General features: G+C 33.0%; 1 protein-coding gene across 4 annotated transcripts in view; it reads right to left on the reverse strand.

Annotated features, from left to right (window-relative positions):
- The window catches only part of TENT2 (terminal nucleotidyltransferase 2), a 68301-nt gene that overhangs the window by 27448 nt on the left and 16194 nt on the right, over positions 1-24659 (reverse strand). For 3 of the 4 annotated variants that reach the window (XM_032847774.1, XM_032847767.1, XM_032847788.1), the window contains 6 exons: positions 14611-14725; positions 14430-14521; positions 12128-12206; positions 9931-10000; positions 3483-3559; positions 2702-2830 (listed from right to left, as the gene is read on the reverse strand). In XM_032847774.1, coding sequence (XP_032703665.1) covers positions 2702-2830; positions 3483-3559; positions 9931-10000; positions 12128-12206; positions 14430-14521; positions 14611-14725 — 562 coding nt within the window. The remainder of the gene's footprint in view (positions 1-2701; positions 2831-3482; positions 3560-9930; positions 10001-12127; positions 12207-14429; positions 14522-14610; positions 14726-24659) is intronic. The other variant, XM_032847779.1, reaches the window with a different exon arrangement.

The raw sequence follows: 24659 nt of genomic DNA on the forward strand, positions 1-24659 counted from the left end.
GAATAACTATTCTGCTAAGATTTTATTTTTGCTTCCATTTCAGATGAGGGTTTTCTGGTCAAGCCCCCACAGATTTATATATATAAACATTCCATTCTGATTCATCAAAATTAAAAAAAAAAAAAAAGCTTATCTTCGACAACACTAAGCAACAATTCTGACACAATTTAGAATGCCTGAGATGGGGGCACCTGGGTGGCTCAGTGGGTTAAAGCCTCTGTCTTCGGCTCAGGTCATGATCCCAGGGTCCTGGGATCGAGCCCCACATTGGGCTCTCTGCTCAGTGGTGAGCCTGCTTCCCCTTCTCTCTCTGCCTGCCTCTCTGCCTACTTGTGATTTCTCTCTCTGTCAAATAAATAAAGAAAATCTTAAAAAAAAAAAAAAGTGCCTGAGATAGTTCTGTACCTAGTAACATGGTAAATATTCTATGAATAGTCATTTGTATCATTATTTCTAACCAGTTGATACTTCTGCCTTTTTATTAATTACTAATCTTAGATTGCCATTAAAAGCTCTTCTCATCAGGTTTTTACCCCTCATACTTTCATCAGTCACCTTTCAAGCATACATAGTCTCTTAGTGACTGTTGAAATTCATCCGAGAAAATGCTTTAATCTTTTTCAACCTTTCTACATTCAGAAGACTGTTCCCTTTCTCTATTCATGGCAAAAAAGACAATAAAAGTATGTATGAAGTTAAATAAAACCTAAAGGTCCATCCAATCCAGCTATTCCTGTTATAGATAAGAATATTAAGATCAGAAAGGCAGAGTAATTTGGCCAAAATCATAAACACTACTTCACCATGGCATGACTGGAACTGCCCAAGACATCCTGCAGACTCCTGTATGACAAAAAAAAAAAAAAAAAAAAAAAAATGCAGCTACTTATTTCAATCTAATTTCTTCTAGTAAGGGGCAGCTTAAATTTGCCAAAGAGTTATACTTTAGCTCTGCATAGGTAAGGTCCTTTAACAAAAGATCCAGAAACGGTTCATGAGAAAGCCATTAATTAAAAACCATCTCGGTAAACGGGACTTTGTCAAAAATAAAATATGCTTAAATACGTTAGCAAAATTTTAGCATGATTTCTTAACACTGGTAAAATACTAACACCAGAACTTTCAACTCACTTGCCAAACCACCTTGGGGAATCTGTGATTAAAGTATATTTTTCTTTTTTTTCCCCCCAAGATTTATCTATTTGAAAAAGAGAAAAGGGGAGAGGGAAAAAAATCTCAAGCAGATTCCCTGCCAAGCACAGGGCCTGAGTCGGTGCTCAATCCCACCACCTTGAGATCACGGACCTGAGCTGAAATCAGGAGTCCAACAACTAACGGACTGAGCCACCCAGGCATCCCTAAAGTACATCTTTCTAAAGAAGGCAATTAAACTAAAATTTCTAATGTAACCCATAAAAATAGAAAGAAAGGACACATATTACAGATGTTCATACATGTTAGATGCTGTAGTCATATCTAATTTTTAAATCATAACTAGGGTCTATTCATTTTTTAGTTTCAGTTGCAACTTAAAAAGTACACTTGACTAAACCTAAACAACTCTGATAAATTTTTGGCACATAACTTCTCAGTATTTATATACATATGTGTGTATATATATATAGAAACTCTAATACAGATACTATTTTTAAAATAAAATTGGTATCAGGTTGCATATAAGAGTGTATCATGGGTATTTTCTTATATCATTAAATATCCTAAAAGCATCACTTTTGGCTAACATTATAATTAATTCCATCATAACATATCCATTCTTAAAAACTTAAGATTATTTTGAATCTTCTGTTATCTCAATAAACACAATCAAAATCAGCCTGATATATAAATCCATACACGTATCCCTGATATTACCTTGGGATTAATTCCTAGAAATGCAATCACTGAATAACACTGAGTCAAAGGGTATGAACATAAATATTACAACACTGCTTTCTCAACTACGGAAACATTATTAGCCCAGAACAGATCAGACACTAAACATCCTGATAAAGGGTCTTCTATTACAGTAACATCAAGTCTTTTAACCAATTTCCATGCCACCTCACAATGAATAAAACTTCTTTGACCAAAAAGAAAATCCTGTCTCAAGTGAAAAATAAAAAAACATGATGAATGGTGCTTGAGCTTATTTTTATAGACCTTCTGAACATGCACATGCCTCAACATAATGGGTCCACAACACAGTAGTAGTTCTTTGAATATAAAATACTGAAAAACTGTCAAAAAAATAAAAAACACAGTAAAACTTCCTTTATAATGTTTTCCAGGGAATAACATTTCTTCCCTTTTTTGTGGGGGGAGGAAGGGTTGGGCAGAGAGAAAGGGAGAGCGAGATCCGTAAGCTTGAGCCATAAGTACTTTACAAAAAGTGAGCCATAAGTACTTTCCAAAATGTACTTCAGCTTGACGTGAGGCTTGATCTCACAACCCTGACATCATGACCTGAGCCATGATCAAGAGTCGGACACTTAGCTGACTGAGCCACCCAGGCACCCCCAGGAATAATATTTCTAAAACATCTGTTCAAAGCAACAAATTAGGAAACATAGTTTTCTGGGCTTTAGAAAGAACTTTTTAAAACAATGCTGTTTGAAGACAGAGTCAACAGAGAAGACATCATAATGAAGTTTAACTGTGTTTTCATTTTAAAAATTAGGGAAAAAAAAACAATAATACTTACTTTGTAAATAGTGCAAAACCATCAATACAAGACTATAGCTGCTTAAAGTACCACGACTGGCATCATTTATTTCATGGTGACTCGCCCACTTCTTAATCACCAGTACTAATGGACGAACTCGATTTTCAACTGAAAGTAAAATTAAAACTTAAAAATGGTTAAGAAAATATTATGGTTTCTTTGAAAGCTTCTATCATTTCCCAACTACAACAAAAAGAACATTGCCTCCCTATTTATTAAACATTTTGTTCACCATAAACGTGTCTTGCTTTTAAAAGGTATCTTAGTCACCTTTTAAAGATTACCATTAAAATCTGTTTTATTGACCTGTAACTCTAGTAGTATATAATTTAGTGTAGCAATTTTTATAAATATAATAAAAGACATTATACATAAACATAATTAAACAGATGTCAGTATTTATTACTAACATCTTTAAAAAGGAATAAAGAGTAGGGGGTTAGGGGAGTAGGAAAAGAATAAATGAAACAAGATGGGATCAGGAGGGAGACAAACCATAAAAGACTCTTAATCTCACAAAACAAACTGAGGGTTGCTGGGGGGGTGGGTAGGGAGAGGGTGGTGGGGTTATGGACATTGGGGAAGGTATGTGCTATGGTGATTGCTGTGAAGTGTGTAAACTTGGTGATTCACAGACCTGTACCCCTGGGGCTAATAATACATTATATGTTAATTAAAAAATTTAAAAATTTAAAATAAAAAAAGGAATAAAGAATGAAGGATAGAGAAGCTGGTAATTATTTGGAAATAAAAAACTTACGGTATGCATAAGTTCTGAGAAGGAATGTGTTTCTTATTCCAACAATATTGTTTACATTCAAGTCGAATTCCACACAACTATGAAGAAGAGAGAAAAACACCTTAGCTCAAGTGTTTTTAAACATTAGCTCAAATGTTTTTAAACAAACTAACTCCCTTGTAACTAAATTAATATTCATCTACCCTATCATGCAAAAATAGCATGAGCCCAAAGGCCAAATACTTTAAAATGAGGCACTAAAGAAATAAGAATACATACTCAGTACATATGAGTAAGTGTATATTAAAAATATAAAACAGGATTACAGTTGCAAGATCCATAATGTACTACTAAGGCTCCAATTATCCTTAATAAAACAAATTTTAAAATTTCGCAGTCCTTTACAGATAAACAAAATTATGTGACCAAAAAACATTTCTGGCCAAATTATCCTACTGAGTTATATACCCTCAACTAATTTGGAATTAAAGCAACATTGCTTTAAAACAATAGAAATAAAATCATAAAGTACAGGTGAAAAAAATAGAAGGCTATACATTATATTCCCTCCAAAAAGGGTAAGACATAAATAAGATATAAATTATAATATCATACCAAATTTAGCTACTGATAATCTGGGAAGAACAGTGAAACACATAACAAGGGTTAATTCTTTGAAAGCAAAGATACCACACAATTTGCAATTTAGAAAATAGGGCATTAATGATGGGATCTACAAAGAAAGCCTAAACCCAAAATAAAAGGAAAGATTAATGAAAATTACATTATAAGGTCCAACTTCTTCTGCACACTGAGTTTTTCTATGAAAAGACTGCTTAAAATAAAAACTTAACAAAATTCCTTTCTACAAACTTTTAATTACAAAATCTGAAATTTACCAATTCAGGTTTTCTTGTTTTGGGAAATGAAATCCTATAATCTTTCAACTAAACATGCATAGTGGTATTAACACTTCAGATACCATATGTATTTGTCTTCGGGAAACTTACAGCAACAATGAAGATACATTCTCTAATTGTGTCTGTGCAAGGCTAATACTGAAACCAGTCTTCAATTCCTCTATATAACTCAATACAGAGGAAAAAACAGAAGGAAACCAGTTTGCAATTAAAAGCTTTTCCAAAAATAGGATTTCAGAGCTTTAAAAATATCCACAGTACTTGCTTCAAATTCTACTTCTGGAAATACTAAAGTAATCCTATATATATGGCAAAAAGTTTACGTACAAAATGCTTATTCTAACAGGGAATAAGTAAGTTAATCACAACATATTCACTCAATGAAATACTACTGTAAAGCCATAAAAATGAAGCCAGAAAATAATCAATGGTATAAACAAATATCCATGACATATGATTAAATAAAAAAGTATAATCTCAATTTTAATTTCAGAAACTCTTATGCATTCATATGCATAGAAGAGGGACTAAAAGTTTTATACCAAAATGTTAGTATCACTTATCTTTGAGTGTTAAAAGTAGACTTTTTAAAAAAAAATGGTCTGTATATGGGGTGCCTGAGTGGCTCAGTGGGTTAAGCCTCTGCCTTTGGCTCAGGTCATGATCTCAGGGTCCTGGGATCAAGCCCCTCAACGGGCTCTCTGCTCAGCAGGGAGCTTGCTTCCTCCCTCCACTCCCCCACCCCCCACCCCCCTACCCCTGCTCTGCCTGCCTCTCTGCCTACTTGTGCTCTCTCTCTCTCTCTGTCAAATAAATAAATAAAATCTTTAAAATGGTCTGTATAGAGAATATAAAATGGTGTTTATAAAGAATACTTAAAAATGAAAAAAGTTTGTTTAATAATCTTAAATAGAAAAAGAAATGCACCCAACACAGGACCACCCAAATACTTAAAGCAGTTAATAACAAACATAAAGGAAATAATCAACAGCAATACAGTAACAGTGGGAGACTTTAAAACCCCATTTACATCAATGGACAGAGCATCCAAACAGAAAATAAACAAGGAAACAGTGGCTCTGAATAACATATTGGGCCAGATGGATTTACCAGATATATTCAGAACATTCCATCCTAAAACAGCAGAATACACATTATTTTCAAGTGCACACGGAAGTTTCCAGAACAGATCATATATTAGGCATCAAAACAAGTCTCAACAAATTAAAAAAGACCTAAGTCATTCCATGCATCTTTTCTGACCACAATGCTATGAAACAAAAATCAACCACAAGAAAAAAATCTGGAAAAAGCACAAACAAATACAGATTAAATAACATGCTACCAAACAATGACTGGGTCAACCAAAACGAAACCAAAGAGGAAATCAAAAAATACACAGAGACAAGTGAAAATGAAAACACAATGACCAAGAATCTCTGTAAAGCAACAAAAGTGGTTCTAAAGGGGAAGTTTATAGCAACATAGGCCTACCTCAAAAAGTAATAAAAATCTCAAATAAACAACCTAACCTTATACCTAAACAAGCTAGAAAAAGAACAAAACCCCAAAACCAGTAGAAGGAAAGAAACAATAAAGATTAGAGCAGAAATAAATGAAATAAAAACTCAAACAAAAAAACAATAGAACAGATTAGTGAAACCAGGAGTTGGTTCTTTGAAAAGATCAACAAACTTGAGAAACCTTCAGCCAGACTCGTCAAAAAATAAAAATAAAAAAGAGCGGGGCCGCCTAGGTGGCTCAGTCAGTTGGGCGTCTGCCTTCAGCTCAGGTCATGATCCCAGGGTCCTAGGATTGAGTCCCACATCTAGCTCCTTGCTCAGCTGGGAGCCTGCTTCTTCCTCTGCCTGCCGCTCCCCCTGCTTGTATTCTCTCTCTCTCTCTGACAAATAAATAAATGAAATCTTTAAAAAAAAAAAAGCACACTCAAACAAAATCACAAATGAAAAAGGAGAAATAACAACCAACACGGCAGAAATACAAAGGATTTTAAGAGAATATTATGAAAAATTATATGACAACAAATTGGACAATCTAAAAGAAATGGATAAATTCCCAGAAATCTATAATCTCCCAAAACTGAATCAGAAAGAAACAGAAAATTTGAATAGGCCAATTACCAGCAATGAGATTAAATTAGTTATCAAAAAACTCCATATAAATAAAAGTCCAGGACCAGAAGTCTTTACAGGTGAATTCTATCAAACGTTCAAAGAACAGTTAGTAAGTATGCTTTTCAAGCTATTCCAAAAAAAAAAAGAAAAGGAAAACTTCCAAATTCATTCTATGAGTCCTGTGATTACCCTGATACCAAAACTAGATAAAAACACTACAAAAAAAGAGAACTACAAGCCAGTATCTCTGAAAATACAGATGTAAAAATCCTCAACAAAATATTACCAAGCCAAATTTAACAATACATTAAAAAAGTCATTCATGACAATCAATTGGAATTTATTCCTGTGATGCAAAGGTGGTGCTCACTATTTGCAAATCAATAAATGACACATCACATCCATAAGAGAAAGACTAAAAACCATACCATCATTTCAATAATTGCAGCAAAAGCACATGACAAAGTACAACATCCAATTATATATAATAAAAACCCTCAACAAAATAGGTTTAAAGGGGACATACCTCACCATAATAAAGGCCATATACTGAAAAACCCACCACTAACATCATACTCAACAGTGAAAAACTGAGAGCTTTCCCCCTAAGAACAAGAAAAGGATGCTCACTCTAGCCACTAAATGTGAGACCTGGAACCATAAAAATCCTGGAAGAGAGCACAGGCAGTAATTTCTCTCATATCAGCCATAGCAACATTTTTCTACATGTGTCTTCTGAGGCAAGGTAAATAAAGGCAAAAATAAACTACATCAAAATAAAAAGCTTCTGCGCAGTAAGGAAACAATCATCAAAACTAAAACAACCTACTAAATGGGGGAAGATATTTACAAACAACTTATATAACTCAACACCCAAAAAACAAAATCCAATTTAAAAAAAATGGGCAGAAGACATGAACAGACATTTCTCCAAAAAGATATACAGATGGCCAACAAACATGTGAAAAGATGCTCAACATCATTCATCATCAGGGAAATGCAAATCAAAATCACAATCAGATATTACCTCACACCTGTCAGACTGGCTAAAATAAAAAAAATATAAGAAACAGTAAGTGCTGGCAAGAAGGTGGAGAAAAAAGAACCCTTGTGCCCTGTTGGTGAGAATGCAAACTAAAGCAGCCACTATAGAAAACAGTATGGAAGTTTCTCAAAAAATTAAAAATAGGACTATCCCATAATCCAGTCATCACATCACATTACTGGACATTTATACAAAGAATACAAAAACACTAATTTGAAAGGATATATGTACCCCAATATTAATTGCAGCATTATTTACAATAGCCAAGTTTGGAAGCAAACAAAATTTCCACCAAAAGATGATTGGAGATATACCTATCTATCTACATAGATTCATAGATAGATCTCACATATATGTGTCTATATATATATATACAAACATACATAATGGAGTATTAATCATAAAAAAAAATCTTATCTGCAACAACATGGATGGAGTTACAAGAGTATAATAATACCAAGTGAACTAAGTCAATCAGAGAAAGACAAAGACCAATACCATATAATTGCACTCATGTGGAATAAAAAAAAAAAAAATGAACAAAGAAAAAACAAATGAGAGAGACAAACCAGACAAAAGAGTCTCACCTATAGAGCACAAACTGATGGTTACCAGAGGGTAGATGGGTAGGGGAATGGGTGATATAGGTGATGGGGATTAGAGTAGACTTATTATGATCAGCACGGAAAAATGCACAGAATTGTTGAATCACTATATTGTACACCTGAAACTAATATAGCTGTATGTCAACAATACTGGAATTAAAATTATGGAGCCTACTTAAAAAAATTTTGTTTTTAATTAAAAAAGTTTTTTAAACTACAAAAAAGGAAAGGAATAAAATTTTTATATGATTACTACAATCATATATTTTTTAAAAATTGTAATAGGCTAATAGTTTTATTTATGTTTAGTTTATCTCCCTATAAAGTGCTTTAGAAAACTCTACCGTTATTTATTTGGCAAAAAATCAATAAATATTTATACATTGGATGGATATTTGGATGAATGGAGGGGAAGGTATGAGCCAAATCTAAGAATTTGTTTAAAATATATATATTCAAAAAAATAAAATAAAAAAAAGTTAAAAATATATATTCAGTCAATTCTAACTATTTGAGTAGGTATGCTCTACAACAGCACTATAAACATTGAATTAATGAATACAAAACCACTGCTCCTAGGGGAAATAAGGGGTTAGGTTTCCACAAGCCTTCAGTCAAAACATTTTCATCAATTGATCAAAACATAACTCTTTTTTATGTGTTTCCATTTAAAGACAACTCATTCACTGACAATGAACTCATAGCCAAACCCACTGTAACTCATGCCTGAACAAAGCATATCTAATACATGTACTTCCTCCGTAAGGCACATCACAGCTTTATATACATAAACAATAGACAGTAACTCAGCACTATGCCAGGGGGCTATTTTAAACAGCAAAGGCACTCATAAAAAGTACCAAAATGTAAAAACCATGGCACTGAACTGGACTGTGAAAAGAATTATTTAACAATACAAAAGGTGAAACAAGAAGGCAAAGAGTCACATTCTTTAACCTCAGTTAGGAACCTGTGCATTGAGTGACTCAGAATTTTCTCCACTCTGCACATGTCTACAAATAACCATGATAGTGCTCCAGGTACCAATTTGGAGGGTTACAAAATAAATTTCATCAAGTAGGCAAATTCGTAAAGAATCCATGAATAATGAGGTTCAAGCATGTATATATTTGCACTTATATTTACTTAAAGAATTTCATTATTACTTTTACAAAACTGGACTAGAAAACTTAATATTCACAATTCTATCTATTCTTTAGAAAACAAGACATCTTGTTTAACCAATGAAATAGTCAACACCTATTTACATTTTATGTTCAGATATTATATAAAAGATTCCAATCCCAGTGCCAATTAGAAATCCAGTCAGAATTTCAGAACCTAGGCTGGTAGAGTGTACCGAAGGATGTAATTACATTTACAACAACCCCCTTGATAGAAATACACATCAAATTTTGAAATACACAACAAATTTCATCAATTAAGATATGTTCTGAAGAGTGACTACATTTCCAAAAGGCAAGAGATCATTTAAAAATCTGAAATGTAAAAATATATATGTATTTTTTTAAACGGATAGTTTCAAACACTCGAAATGTCAAGCAGAATAACTAAGTATAGTTAAGCATAAAAAATTGCTCAGACTATTCCAAAAGAACATCTCAAAGACCAAATCAAGCAGTTCTAAAAACTGATAAAGATAAGCTATTACACTGTAGCATATATTTCTTAATTATTTACATTAAAAGAACATCTAAAAATGATCTACAGCAACTGAAAAACAAAAATTCAGTAATTATTTACCTGACTTTATCCCTGAACTTCACAATTGGCACTTTTGCTCGAATCAGCTGAGGTCTCTCAATGTAGCCAGCTGAAGGATAAAAGATAATGTGAGTACCTGTAAATGTTTTTCAAATTCATAGTGTTCCAATGCACATTTTTAAAAAATGGTATTTTACTAAATCAAAACAATGTAAAAGTCTTTGATAAGAAAGCAAAGGAAGGACACTATCGCATTCTTCTAAGACTGAAATTTCCAATACCATTTACAGGGATTTATATTTAAATTCAGAAATGTCATCTAATATCTAATAATATTCATAAAGAAATTCATCACAGCATTATAAACATGAAAAATATCTAGACTAGCATCAAGGTGATAAATTCTGGTATAGCACAAGGCAAAATATTATGACAGCCATAAAAATCCTATTTATAAACAGTCTTTAATGGGAAAGGCCTACAACATGATACATGGAGTAGTGATACATTTAAGTAAGTACAATCTCTAAGTGGAAGAATACACGTATTCCTATTTTTATTCCATCAAACTTCATAATTTTTTAAATAATACAGGTCTATTATATGAAATTAGGAAACTATAGAAAATTATTTTTAAAAAAACAAACAGCTAACTTTTCCCAAAGGAAAAATTTCCTAATGCTATAACTAAAGAAAAGCATAATACCAGACTTAAAAGTGAAAAACTTTACTGTTACAATGCTTTTACCACCAAAATCATAAGATGTGTCAAGCTTCAAATACAATTTGTGTGCAGGAATTCAATGAGGTTCAATGAAAAATAAGATTAAGATTTAAAAGTTCCAAGTTCCAGGTACAGGTTCTGACACCAACAAACGAACTATGTTCCTCAGGCAAATTACTAAACCCACTGATCATCATTCTCCTTAACTATGAAAAATAACCACCAAAAATACCTATGAATTAGATGATTTCTAATGTCCCTTCTGTTTTTAACATTATTTTAGATTATTTAGATTATATTACTTATTTTTATATTATATATTTTTATTTATAATAATGTAATTTATATTATATATAATAAAATATATAAATAATATATAATTTAATATTATTTAATTTATATTTAATTTAATTTTAAAATCTAATTTTTAATTAATTTAATTAATTTTTAATTTAATAGTATTTAATATATAATTACATATAATATATAAAATTATATATAAATAAATAATATGATTTATATATAAATATACAAATTATATTATATATAATAAATATATTTATATTTTATTGGATATATTTAAACAGTATATTATATAAATAAATATATATGATAAATATATAAATAATAATGTGATTTATATATAATTATTATTTATATTATATAGATATAAAACAAGTTTTAACATGTTTTAGATTATTCTAATAATAGCTATGGAAAATCCATTTAAGGTATGAATTACTCCTTTATTTTACAAATGTGAACACTTCAGTCCACTAAAATAAATCACTTGATTTCTCACCAAAAACAGAACTTGTCCAGGGCAATAACTGGTCACTTTACTTTGTATTTTCCAGGTCAAAGCCTGACACATAGTAGTATCTGTTTAATAAATGGACACAGCCCTTTCCAACATCACATAGGTACAGTGACTTCCACTGTCCACAATATTCCATGGATATTTAAGATAAATTATTTGAGATGGCTTAACATGTGGATTAAAATCCGCTTAGCTCACTTAATCAAGAATAAAATCTTATAATAAAAGGGCCTATGTCAATAATTTTGCTTTTTGTTGAAGTAATTCATTTATGGGCTTCATGCTCAGTGATCCTATTTTTAAAATGTGACGTCATAAATTGCACGTCACTGCAAAACAGCTGAAATCCTCACTTCCCCACATGAATACTCTATCACTCTTTTGGTTTTTCACAGGTACTTTGCACTATAGCTATTCATATTCATGTTTTGGCCTTCCCTGTTGAATAGAAAAAGAACTGAAGCTTATATATACTTGAATTCTCAGTGCGTGCTGTGGGATTATCTTACAAGTAAACTCAATAAAGAACTGTTATCTTTCTAATCAAGAGTTAAAAAGAATTCATTTGAAAAAAAAGGATCCATATTATACCTATCATGACCAGATAAACAATTCTTACCAGAAAATAAAGTGAGAGACATATTAAATAATTATGTCAGATGACATATGAACTTGAGGCATATGAGACTTACAAAGTCTAGTACAGAAGTGTTTATGGACTAAGGTGAGTATGTGCCGTGCTTCAGTCTTCTGATTTACCTGAAAAAAACACTGAAAAGTTAAAAATAAAGTGTTTTTTCATTATCTTTCTAAATTTAGTGTTTTATTTTCTAAATGTTTCTCATCAAAAAGAAACCACAGTAGACCTTTTCAATATACATTTAATTACATTATAGAAAATGTCAACTTATATGCTGTCTTTCACATCAACATTCCTAAATCAATTCCTAATTATAAACTTAAGGCAAAATTTTAAAAATATTAAAACAGCCTTATTTGTCATTTTTTTTAAACTTTTGTATAAATATACATAAAACAATCTTCTCCTAGAAAAAGAGAGGGCACCTGGGTGCCTCAGTTGGTAAAGTGTCAGCCTTCAGCTCAGATCATGATCCTGGGTTCCTGGGACTAAGCCCCATACCAGGCTCCATGCTCAGTAAAGAGTCTGCTTCTCCTTCTCCCTTTACCCCTGCCCCCTACGCCTGATACCTCTCTCTCTCTTTCTCAAATAAAATCTTCAAATTAAAAAAAAAAAAAAAAAAAAAAGAAAAAAAAAAAAAAAAGAAAGAAAAAAAATTTTAAGTTTCTATAACTTGTTACCTTTCCCTATCTAGAGTGTGAGCTTCTTAAGGATAAGGTTCAAATCTATGGTGTCTCACTCTAAGTTCTAACATGGTTCAAACATATGAACAAAAGAGGATTAGTGAGATGTGGCTGAGTAGAGTCTAACTCTGAGAGAAAGATTTAATTAAAACTCCAGTATTCGGGCGCCTGGGTGGCTCAGTGGGTTAAGCCTCTGCCTTCGGCTCAGGTCATGATCTCGGGGTCCTGGGATTGAGTCCCACATTGGGCTCTCTGCTCAGCGGAGAGCCTGCTTCCTCCTCTCTCTCTGCCTGCCTCTCCACCTACTTGTGATGTGTGTGTGTGTGTGTGTGTGTGTGTGTGTGTGTGTGTGTGTTAAATAAATAAATAAATAAATAAATAAGACTCCAGTATTCTTCACTATGTTTATTATTTCTGAAGCTTTTTTTCAAAGTTTTCCTTTACATGATTTCAAAGCCTAGAAACGTGTTAGTTTCCTGGAATAAATAAATCTCTTTCTGATTTGTAGTAACTAGAAGCCAATTTTGTTAATGAAATAAAATAATAAAGATACATACTACTATGATTCAGTAGATTTTTTCTTGTTTTCAAAGAGGCGGCATGTAATAAGGCATATTAAAACTATAGTTAAATTAATCTTTGGTAATTCAGAAGAAACCTCAGCATATTAAAGAGATTGCTTCAAGTTAGCTTAGTGAACACCAACTGCTGTGGTACTAAGGACAAATAAGAGTATCAATTGACAGGAAATTCAAATATAAAACTAAATAACAAAATTTGGTTGTTAAAAATAAAAAGAAACAAACCCGAAATATCACAGAAAAATATAGTCAATCACAACAGTCTTTTTTTTTAAAGTCAGTCAGTGTAATCCCTTTTTGTATTCCCAAAATAAGAACTCCAAACCCTATAGTATTTTTAAAGGGTAAAGAAAGATTAAAAATAGAATCACTGATAATTCAAATGGAAAGGAAATACATCAAAATAATACTGACATATACTCTTCTTGTTGTATCCTGGCAACATATCCAATCCAATGACATTTCAAAACAGAGGCAGAGCAAACACAGTGAAGCCACCTTGCTTCAACAACTTAAAAATAAATTAATGCTAAAATCTCTGTTATGTTTATTTGTGCATGTGCACACACCTTAAAAGAAAAAGCAGCATTTCCTGGCTTTCCTTTAATTACCATGAACAGAGAATCCAAAGAACTAATTAAAACAAAACAAAATTTTTCCTTCTACGATTTTTTAAAAAAATAGATTCCAGGGGCGCCTGGGTGGCTCAGTGGGTTAAAGCCTCTGCCTTCGGCTCAGGTCATGATCCCAGGGTCCTGGGATCAAGCCCCGCATCGCACCCTCTGCTCAGCAGGGAGCCTACTTCCTCCTCTCTTCTCTCTCTCTGCCTGCCTCTCTGCCTACTTGTGATCTCTATCTGTCAAATAAATACATAAAATCTTAAAAAAAAAAATAGACTCCATACCCAGCACGGAGCCCAAAGTGGGCCTCAAACTTACGACCCTAAGATCAAGACCTGAGCTGAGATCTAGAGTCTTAGAGCTTAACCAACTGAGCCAACCAAGGTGTCCCTCTTCAGTAATTTTTATATGAAACTTCTTGAATGATTTAACATGAAAAGAACAATTGCAATAAATGTTTCATTACTTACTGGTTCTTCTTTAACAACTAAGCATAAATCACCATCACTGCTCCGGGTACCAAATCCATTTAGAGAGGACCCAACCAAAAAAAGTCTGCTTTCTAGAGAAACAGAATGGAATTATAAGGTATTATTTAAAATTTAAAGTAGGAATGCATATACAAAGGGCATGCAAAAGAGGGAAACATACGTGGAAATAACAGCTGAATTTCTCTCTGTAGCTGTGTTCGACATAGTTCTTTCTTCTTTAAATCACTTACTTGCTGCTGACATGCTTCAAATAACTCCAGTATCTGCTGACTCAACTTGAATCCACCACAAAAAAAGCAAAAATTTTGTTCAGAAATTTAAAGTAATTATCATACTAAGAAGTATAAAACAACACTACCAAAAGTATTTTAAAAATGAGTATTTATTATCTCCTTAACACTTTCCAAATACTGTCACTCAATAGTTACTTAAAAACTGAAATAGTTACTAACTTTTCCAAAGTATCATTGATAAATCACAGAAAAGTACAGTTGGTCACAGAAAATTCTTAGTGAGTATAACCCATGCAGAGCAAACTACAATCTTCACTTGCTGCCTGTTTTGGGAAGGCACATGAGCTAAGAATGGTTTTTGTATTTTTAAAAGGTCGTAAAAACAAACAAGTAAAGATATGCAACAGAAACATATGAGTGGCAAAGTCTAAAACAGTTACTATCTGTCCCTTTAAAAAAGTTTGCCCAACCCAATATTCATACCACCAATAATATTAACAAACTTTTAGAAGAAAAGCCCCTGGTTGTCCTTGCCCACGCAAACCACCCTCTTTCCCCATTTTTACAGTACTGGCCTGAACCCTGTCTTCTTGTTGCCATCTATAGATAGAGATCTTGCTCATCTACCTATCTGGTTCACACTTTCCCCTACAACCCAACTCTCAACCATCATCACAACTAATTTCCTCATCTACAATGGGCTAGATATCTCAACATACTCCCACCATTTCTGAACTTCTCTTACTTCAATATTTTTCATCAGCATCACTCCCACAGCCATAACATGGCCTTTACAATGAAAAAGAACAGACCACTGATATTTTAAATTCCAATATACTATCTTGGCTTCAATCTCCTGTCCAATTCTTACTTTCTTACTCCCCTCATACCTGCTCCAGAACCACACAGACCTGGAGTCCTCTGAATCCTCCCTTTTTCCCCAGCTCATTAGCACCTGAATGGTATAATTTGCTTCCCTGTCCAGTCTATATCACAAAGTCCATCCCTTGAACCACTCTCTTTTATCATGCTTTAACATTATTCCCTAGTCATGCTCAGTCTAACACCTGTCCTGAAAAATCCTTAGCTCTTATATCAGAACATAAAACTGAAAAAAATTTTAAAATCACAAAACTGGTGTCTTTCAACTTTATATTTTAAAGCCTAGCCTAAGGTTAGTCCTTAGCATCATTCAGACTTCCATACCTCTAGTTAGAGGTATGGTTTCATTTTTCATCATCATCATTCTAAAATCTTTACTTCTTTCCTCAAGTCCCCTATACTTACCTTATTCTCTTTAGCAAATAACTTCACATAAAGTTTACTAAGAAAATTGAAAATAGCAGATAGAACATTCCTCAGCTTGCTAACTGCAAACTTTTTGCAAACTAACACATCTGAATGAATCTCATCTCTTTACCCCTTCTGTCAGACAAACTGTTTTCTGCCCCTGTTCAAAGTTAAATACTTCTACCAGAACTTTTGTACCAAGCCTCCTGGTCCCTTCCAGGGCACAAATACTTCCATCAGTTTTTCCATATCTCTCTTGCATTTTCAACCTCTCCCTCTTTAGGCCTTCCCCATGACCAGGCACAACTCTCACCCATCATTTAAAATGTTTTCTTAAAACAGACAAAACAAAGAAACAGACTCATATACACAGAAAACAAAGTGGTGGTTGTCAAAAGGAGGGAGTGGAGGAATGGCAAAATAGGTGAGAAGAATTAAGAGATACAAATTTTGTTACAGAATAACTACGTTATAGGTTTGAAAGGTGGAATATAGGGAACATAATAATATTATAATTTATAACTTTACACTGTGACAGAATAATTACACTTAATGTTGTGAGCATTTCCTAACATACATAATTATCAGATCACTATATTGTACACCTAAAACTAATATATTATTATAGGTCAACTGTACTTCATTAGAAACAAATTTTTTAAATTAAAAAAAATGAATTTTTAAATAGACTGACAAAAAAATAAGTAAACAAAACATTTTCTTCTGTCATGTTTAGAATACACATTTTAAGAAGGCAGAGGCAGTCTGGGCAATTAGGCAATGAAAGAGATATCATTTTTTAATATCCCTTTGACAACAATATTAATATACTTAACATTACTATTTTAATAGTTTTTAATAACCTCCCTCCAAAAATAGAGCAACCAGAATAAAACAAACATATGAAACCAAAATAAAATAAAACAGGGCTAACAAATACAAATGATTACATATTACTCATGAACCCCAAAATATGAGCAATTGGGACCAAATACCAATAGCAGCAAGACCCATTAAGAAGAAAAAAAGGAAAAAGATTTTGGACAGTCCTAAAGCCAGACCATCCAGAAATCAAACTGCCTATAGGTAGTACTTCCTGACCCTTTCCTCAAATTGAGGAATCCAATTCAGAGTAGAACAGCAACCAAAACTGGGGGAGAGCTGCATAGACTATACCCAAAAGTTCACAGGTAAATGCAAGAGGATCACAGAAAGATCAGAAATCTCAAAACAAAGTGAAAGCTTCTTTCTTAGCGCAACACACCAGCAGGAACCGCCAGGAAGAGAAATCTAAACTAAACAGTAGAGTGCCGTAAGGACAAAGAAAACACAGTCCAGAATGAAAATGATTATGACTCCCAGGGGCATCTGACAACGTCTGGCAACATTTTTAGTTATCATAACTGGAGGGAAGACACGTGCCACAGGGTGGTCACTGGAATCTACAAGTGAGAGGCCAGGATGCCACTAAATAGCCTACAATGAAGAGGACAATCCCTCATGGCAAAGTTTATCTGACCCAAAATGCTGAAAAATCCTAGTCTAGATAAAAGTTAAGAGAAAGGAGAGAAAAGGTCTCAGAAAGTGTATTTCTGAATACTACATAACTAGACAAGAGGATTCCTAAAGCCATATATCTAGGAAAGCTAGTCTGCCCAACCATTCTAATTTAAAACTAGTACAGGAAAAGGCACCTCACTTTTATTTGTATTTGTTAAATGCAAATTTTGGTATCTCAGAAAGAAAGGTGAGAATAAGAGGACAGAAAAAAATAATGCCTAAAAAGGACTCTGGTCAATTCTTTGTCAATTTTTTGTCTTTTTGGGTTTTTGTTTTGTTTTGTTTTGTTTTCTTCTCTTGCTTTATTTTTTAAAGATTTTATATATTCATTTGAGACAGAGAGATATAGAGAGAGAGCTTGAGCAGGGGGAGAAGCAGGCTGAGAAGGAGCAGCAGACTCCCTGCTAAGTTGGGAGCCCAACATGAGACTCAATCTCAGTAGCTGGAGATCATGACCTGAGCCCAAGGCAGATGCCCAACCATCTGGGCCACCCAGGCACCCTTCATATAAAGTTTTTGTAAGAAAACTTGAGAATACAGTAACACTCCTACAGATAATAAAGCACACCATAAAGGCCTGTCCACAAAACTACTGGAAATTTAAACATAATATATCAAGCCAAAGCTCTTTCTCTTATGTTTTAATTTTCCAAAAAGATAAGTGACTATAAAGCATATATACTAGTACTAACAAAAAATTTGGAAATCTACATATTAAAAACTTATCAAAGGCAGCAAAAAAACAGTAAGTATTTAGAAATATATTTACAAAAGATATATGAAAATTGTATACTTAAAATTATTAAGTACTGATGTGGGAAATTAAAAATCTAAATAAATGGAAAGCTATACCATGTTCATGGATCAGGTAACTATTGTTAAGATGTTAATGCTCCTGAAATTAGAGTCAATACCATCAAAATAAACTAAAATACCCAGGAGGTTTGTTTCTAGAAGTTGAGAAAGTAACTTTAAATTTTATTTGAAAGGCAAAAGACCAAGAATAGCCAAAAAAATAAAAAGGGGGGGGAAGAGGAAAGTTGGAGAATTTGCCTTACTTATTTACTGTAAACAGTTACAGTAAACAAAAAAGAAAAGTATGGCATAAGCAAAAGGACAGATTAAAAAAACAAAAAATGCTGAAATATTCATGAATATAATATACCTTTCATGTACTTCACACTAATGAGGGAGACAGGTATGGATGAAATAAAATTCATAGTTATTTGGTAGTTTTCAAAGCTCAGTGATATGAAGATTTATGTCACTATATTCTATTTTTGCATATATTTGATATTTTCCATAAAAACCTTTTTAAAAGCATCCAAGTTTATAAAAGATTTGAAAGAAGTTGCCAGTAAAGTGGTTAATATAAAATTTTAAATAACACTTGAACTTGAGTTTTATTCATTTGCAGAACTGGCAAACTACAGCCTGTAAGCCAAATACTGTCCCTGGACTGTTTTGCAGAGGCAGTAACAAAATAATTTTTATATTTTTTAAGAACTGTTTCAAAAAGAGAGAAAAGAAAAAAGAATATTTAACAGAGGGACCCCACATACCCCATTATGTCTAAAATATTTACTAGTTGGCCCTTATAGAAAAAGTTTTGCCAACCCCATGATCTAGAGAATCAGTTAGGCAGATCAATACAATCCTAGAACTAATAGTAGGTACTATCCTACATATGACTACTTTTCTTGGGTAGCAAGAAGAAATTTCTTCATAACAATGTTCATATTTAAGAAGTTCTTTCATCTGAATGATATCCATATAGAAATATTCCTATACAAAAAATTTATGATTATGTGAAAAATATAAAATTCTATATACTTGTTCCTTTCCCTTTTTTTACATTCATGGAAACATTTCTTCTCTTTCAAGTATTGCTATAACAGAGAACTAACAGGTTTCTATACAAAAGAATTCTCCTCACTATCTAGCTATTTACTTAGGGATTCACATTATCAAATTATGTTCCTGCATCCTAGAACAGACACCATTATAGAATATAGAGTACAAATGAAACAAAACGCAAAATAAATGTACATATATGCTGAAATATGACTTCTACTACTTAAATTTAGAGAAGTATTTCAGAAGATGGCTCAATGTTCTTATAATTCATAGGGGACGGAATGTATGATATGAATTCTCCTTGGCTGATAAATATCAGTCATCAAATATTCAAATCATGTATGTAATACCAAGGTAACTATGAGTAACGGCACTTCAGGAACTTTCTTTAATTGCTTTTGTTTCACTCAGAAGTATGTATTTCCCATGTTGGTTTAAAAAATTACTCCAACGAAGTATTCATAAAAAAGATTATTCTTATAGTTGTTTCAATGTCTACAATACTACCTGTTTAGGCCACCTCCCAAGGTCTATTACTTTAATTTAAAAGTTTTTGTAGAAGATATCTCTTTCTCACTATAAGTAAAAGCTGCATCTGTTCAAAACTGTACAAAAGTCTCACCTCCATATAAAATACTAAAATAAATGTTTCTTCCAAATATAAACGTTCACTTTTCCTAAAAAGTATTATAACCTGTCTTCAAAGTCAGGCTCAAAGAAATTACCAATGACGTTTCTGTCTTAGGTCAACACGGGCCATCAAGGACATGTATAGATTGAAATTCAGAAAAGTTTTTAAATGTGTCAATAAATAAAGCTTAAGGTGTAACTTTTACATGTCACCAGCAGCTTCTACATCTGTCTGTGCTAGCTGGGTCCCCACGTAAAAGAAAGTGAAAAAAATCTTTCACAGAGGATTACCAAGACCTGATTACATACTATATGAAAACAGTAACAGGTTTTTGACTAAATGTAAGTGCTACCTGAAACAACAAACATAACTCTATAAGGAGCTTTCAAAGACCAGAGCCAATAAAATTAAATATGGTACAAAAAACACTAGTTATGAATTCGTAAACATTTCAACAAAAACTGGCAATTCCTCAGGCTCTCTCCTGCTCTCTCCCCTCAGGCAACAAAGACTGCCATAATCTTTGTTATATACATCACTCTGGAAAAATAAAGCTAGGAATGCAATAAAAGTTAAAATTCATTATTGATGCTAAATTCCCTTTCTCTTAAAATTAGCTAAAATAAAACAGAATCAGGAAAATGCCATGCCAAAAGCAACACACTCCTTGTTAGTGTGTTAAATTATTATGTTTTTGTGTGGAGCAGAGTCTTCTTAATTTATAAAATGGCACACTGATTAGGCCGTTTGAATTACTGATTTCTTTCCCTTAAGTCTGATTGCTTTTAGGCATGTATTATTACCAAACTTGACCAAGAAATAAAAGGAGAATGGAAAAACAAAACAATCTTTCACTTGAGAACCTGTTCTGCAGAGTCCTGGCCTAGATTTTCTACAGAAAAATACACCTTCGTACTTTTCAAACTTTTCTGACACATACATTATAAAGATAGAGCCGTAGGAATAAATTTAAACAAGGAGGTGAAACAAGGAGGTGAAAGACCTCTACAATGAAAACTATAAAATATTGACAAAAAAAAGAAATTCAAGACAACAAATAAAACGAAATATATCCCACATTCATGGATTGGAAGAATTAAAATTATTAAAATTGTTAAAAAGTACAAATCAATCTACAGATTTAATGCAATCCCTATGAAAACGCCAATGGCATTTGTCACAGAAACAGCACTGGTAAAAGTCCTACAGAATCACAAATAACCCAGAAAAGCTATAGCAATCTTGAGCAAGAACAACAAAGGAAGCATCACACACCTGACTTCAAATTATATTACAAAACTATGGTAATCAAAATAGTACGGTACAGGCATAAAAACAGACACACAAACCACTACAGAGTCCAGAAATAAACCCGTATATATATATATAGTTAACTTATCTTTGACAAAGGTGCCAAAACTACACAATGGAGAGACTACACAAAAAGGATATTCTTCAACAGTGTTGGGCAAATGGGTATCTACATGTAAAAGAATGAAACTGGACCCTTATCTTACACCATACAAAAAAATCAACCCGAAGTGGTTTAAAGATTTAAAAGTAAGACCTGGAACTGTAGAACTCTTTAGAAAGCATAGGGTAAAAGCTCCTTCACTGTGGTCTTGCAATGATTTTTTGGACCTGATACTAAAACCACAGGCAAGAAAAGCTAAAATCAACCAGTGGGACTACATCTAACTAAAAATCATCTGCACAGCTAAAGAAACAGTCAACAAATTGAAAAAGGAACCTACAGAATGGGAGAATATATTCGCAAACAACAGATCCAATAAGGAGTTAATATCCAAAATATCTAAGAAACTCATATGACTCAACAGCAATCAATTTAAAAATGTGCAAAGGACCTGAACAAATATTCTTCTGAAGAAGATACACAAATGCCAACAAGTACCTGAAAAGATGTTTAACATTACTAATCATCAGGGAAATGCAAATAAAATCCACAATGAGGTATCATCTTTCCCTTGTTAAAATGCTATTATCAAAAAGTTAAAGATAACAAGTATTGACAACAATACAGAGGAAAAGGAAACCCTTATACACTGTTGGTGAAAATGTAAATTTTACATTCACATTGTGATATTACAATCACATTGGAAAACAGTAATATGGAGGCTCCTCAAAAAATTAAAAATAGAACTACCATATGATCCAGCAATTCCACTTCTGGGTATATATTCAAAAGAAATAAGATCACTATCTCAAAGCAGTATCTGCACTTCCATGTTCACTGCAGCATTAAACACAGTAAGTAGCCAGGGACACCTGGGAGGCTCAGTCTGTTAAGCGTCTGCCTTCAGCTCGGATCATGATCCCGGGATCCTGGGATCAAGTCCCACATTGGGCTCCCTGCTAAGCGGACAGCCTGCTTTTCCCTCTCCCTATCTCTCCCCCTGCTTGTGCTCTTTCTCTGGCAAATAAATAAAATCTTTTAAAAAAATAAAAAATAAAAAAATAAACACAGTAGCCAAGATATGGAAACATCCTAAATGTCTGTCAATGGATAAATGGATAAAGAAAATGTGTTATATATACATATAAACACCCATACACATTCATATACACATATACAATATACATACATACCCACACATATACATAGACAATGGAATATTATTTGGCCCTACAAAGAAGGAAATTCTGCCATTTGCAACATGGACAAACCTGGAAGGCATTAAGCTAAATAAACTAGACATAAAAATATTGCATGATCTCACTTATGTTAAACCTTAAAAAGTCAAATAAATAAGTAGAAAGTAGAATGGTAATTATCAGGAGCTGGGAGGTAAGGGGGAAATAGGGTGATGTTGGTCAAAGCATACAAACTTGCACTTCTAAGATAGTTCCAGAAATACAATGTATAATATGTTGACTTAACTAAAAATAATACATTATATATACTTGAAATTAGCTAAAAGAGTAGATTTTAGTTGTTCTCACCACTAAAAAATATGGTAACTAAGTGAGGTGAAGGACATTAGCTTGATTATGGTATTCATTTCACAATTTATAGACATTATAGTATACACCTTAAATATATACAATTTTTGTCATTCACATTTCAATAAAGCTGGGAAAAAAGGAGGTAGGTAGGAGATGTGGGCATACACATTTTAACTACAGTTGACCTTTGAACAACACAGGTTTGAAATGCACAGGTCCACTTAGACTTTTTTCAATGAATACAGTATAGTACTATAAGTGTATTTTCTCTCATATGATTTTAATATTTGTTGTCCAGCTTACTTTATTATAAGAATACAGTACCTAAAACACATAACATACAGTAGGCTATTAGAGAAGTTTTTTGGGTGTCAAAAATTACACGAAGGGGGCGCCTGGGTGGCTCAGTGGGTTAAAGCCTCTGCCTTCGGCTCAGGTCATGATCTCAGGGTCCTGGGATCGAGCCCCGCATCGGGCTCTCTGCTCAGCAAGGAGCCTGCCTCCCCCTCTCTCTCTGCCTGCCTCTCTGCCTACTTGTGATTTCTGTCTGTCAAATAAATAAATAAAATCTTAAAAAAAAAAAATTACATGAAGATTTTCAACTGGATAGGAGGCTGGATCCCCTCATCACTGTGATGTTCAAGGGCCAACTGTATTTGAAATTCAGTGAGCTAGCACTTTACATTTTATCCCCTTTTTAAATGTTTCTAAATAAGTAAAATAATGAAACTTTTTAAAAAAATTTTTTAAAGATAGAGCCTCTAAGAGATCTATAACTGTCCCTAAGCTGTTACTGCAAGGGTGCCAAGAGGATCCATAAAATTTTCTCCTTTCCAAAATTTAACATTATACAAGAAACTTGAGTAATTCATTCATAATCATCTTTTTATTTTACAATCAATATCAAGAATACCTCAGCCTAACCTCATCTCAACTAAAAATTCAAAATCAATTACTTCAATTCACATAATATCTTCAAACTAACCAGAATTTCCAAAGAACAGTTATAATAGATAGAATTCAGGAGCTTGATTAACTCTTGATTCCTCTACAGCCTCTTTTTTGTCCAGGCAACCATATATTCACCTAAAAGCTAGAGTGAAATAAAAGTTAATTCAGAAAGGTAATTCAGATATCTTACTTACAGAGTTGTTAACACAGCAACTTGAAAAACAGACAAAAGATTTTAAAATGGAAGAAAAAAGTAAACTGAGAGGGTATTCATTTTAAATGAATCTTAAATCTTTAGATTTCAAAAGGAAGAATATGAAGTTTCAAAAAAGCTTTCACTAACAAAATCTTTCCTTGGAGCTGGCTGAACCAGTTGACTGATATATTAATTACAATAAATTTATTATTACCAATCTTAGATCAGTCAGTTATCTACACTGTATAGCAAGTATTGTTTCAAGTTCTCTATTCTATTTCTCTGGTCACAGCTTGATTTCCTGCACTCAGCCAATGCTATTTCAAACTTCCGCCATTCTCAAACCTTGGACATCCCACTTCATTCTCCCCACTCGTAATAGATGACCTTGCATAATAACTAAGAAAGAAAACAGGGTAAGCCACTCAACTATGGGAACTCCACATTAACTTCTCCATATCATACCTACAAACTTCCTCGTTATCTATACCTATCTTCCCTTCCTATCCTCCAATTCCAAAAAGCTT

The sequence above is a fragment of the Lontra canadensis genome, unplaced genomic scaffold, assembly GCF_010015895.1.
Source record: "Lontra canadensis isolate GAN:19392208 unplaced genomic scaffold, GSC_riverotter_1.0 scaffold4, whole genome shotgun sequence".
Lineage (NCBI taxonomy): Eukaryota > Metazoa > Chordata > Mammalia > Carnivora > Mustelidae > Lontra > Lontra canadensis.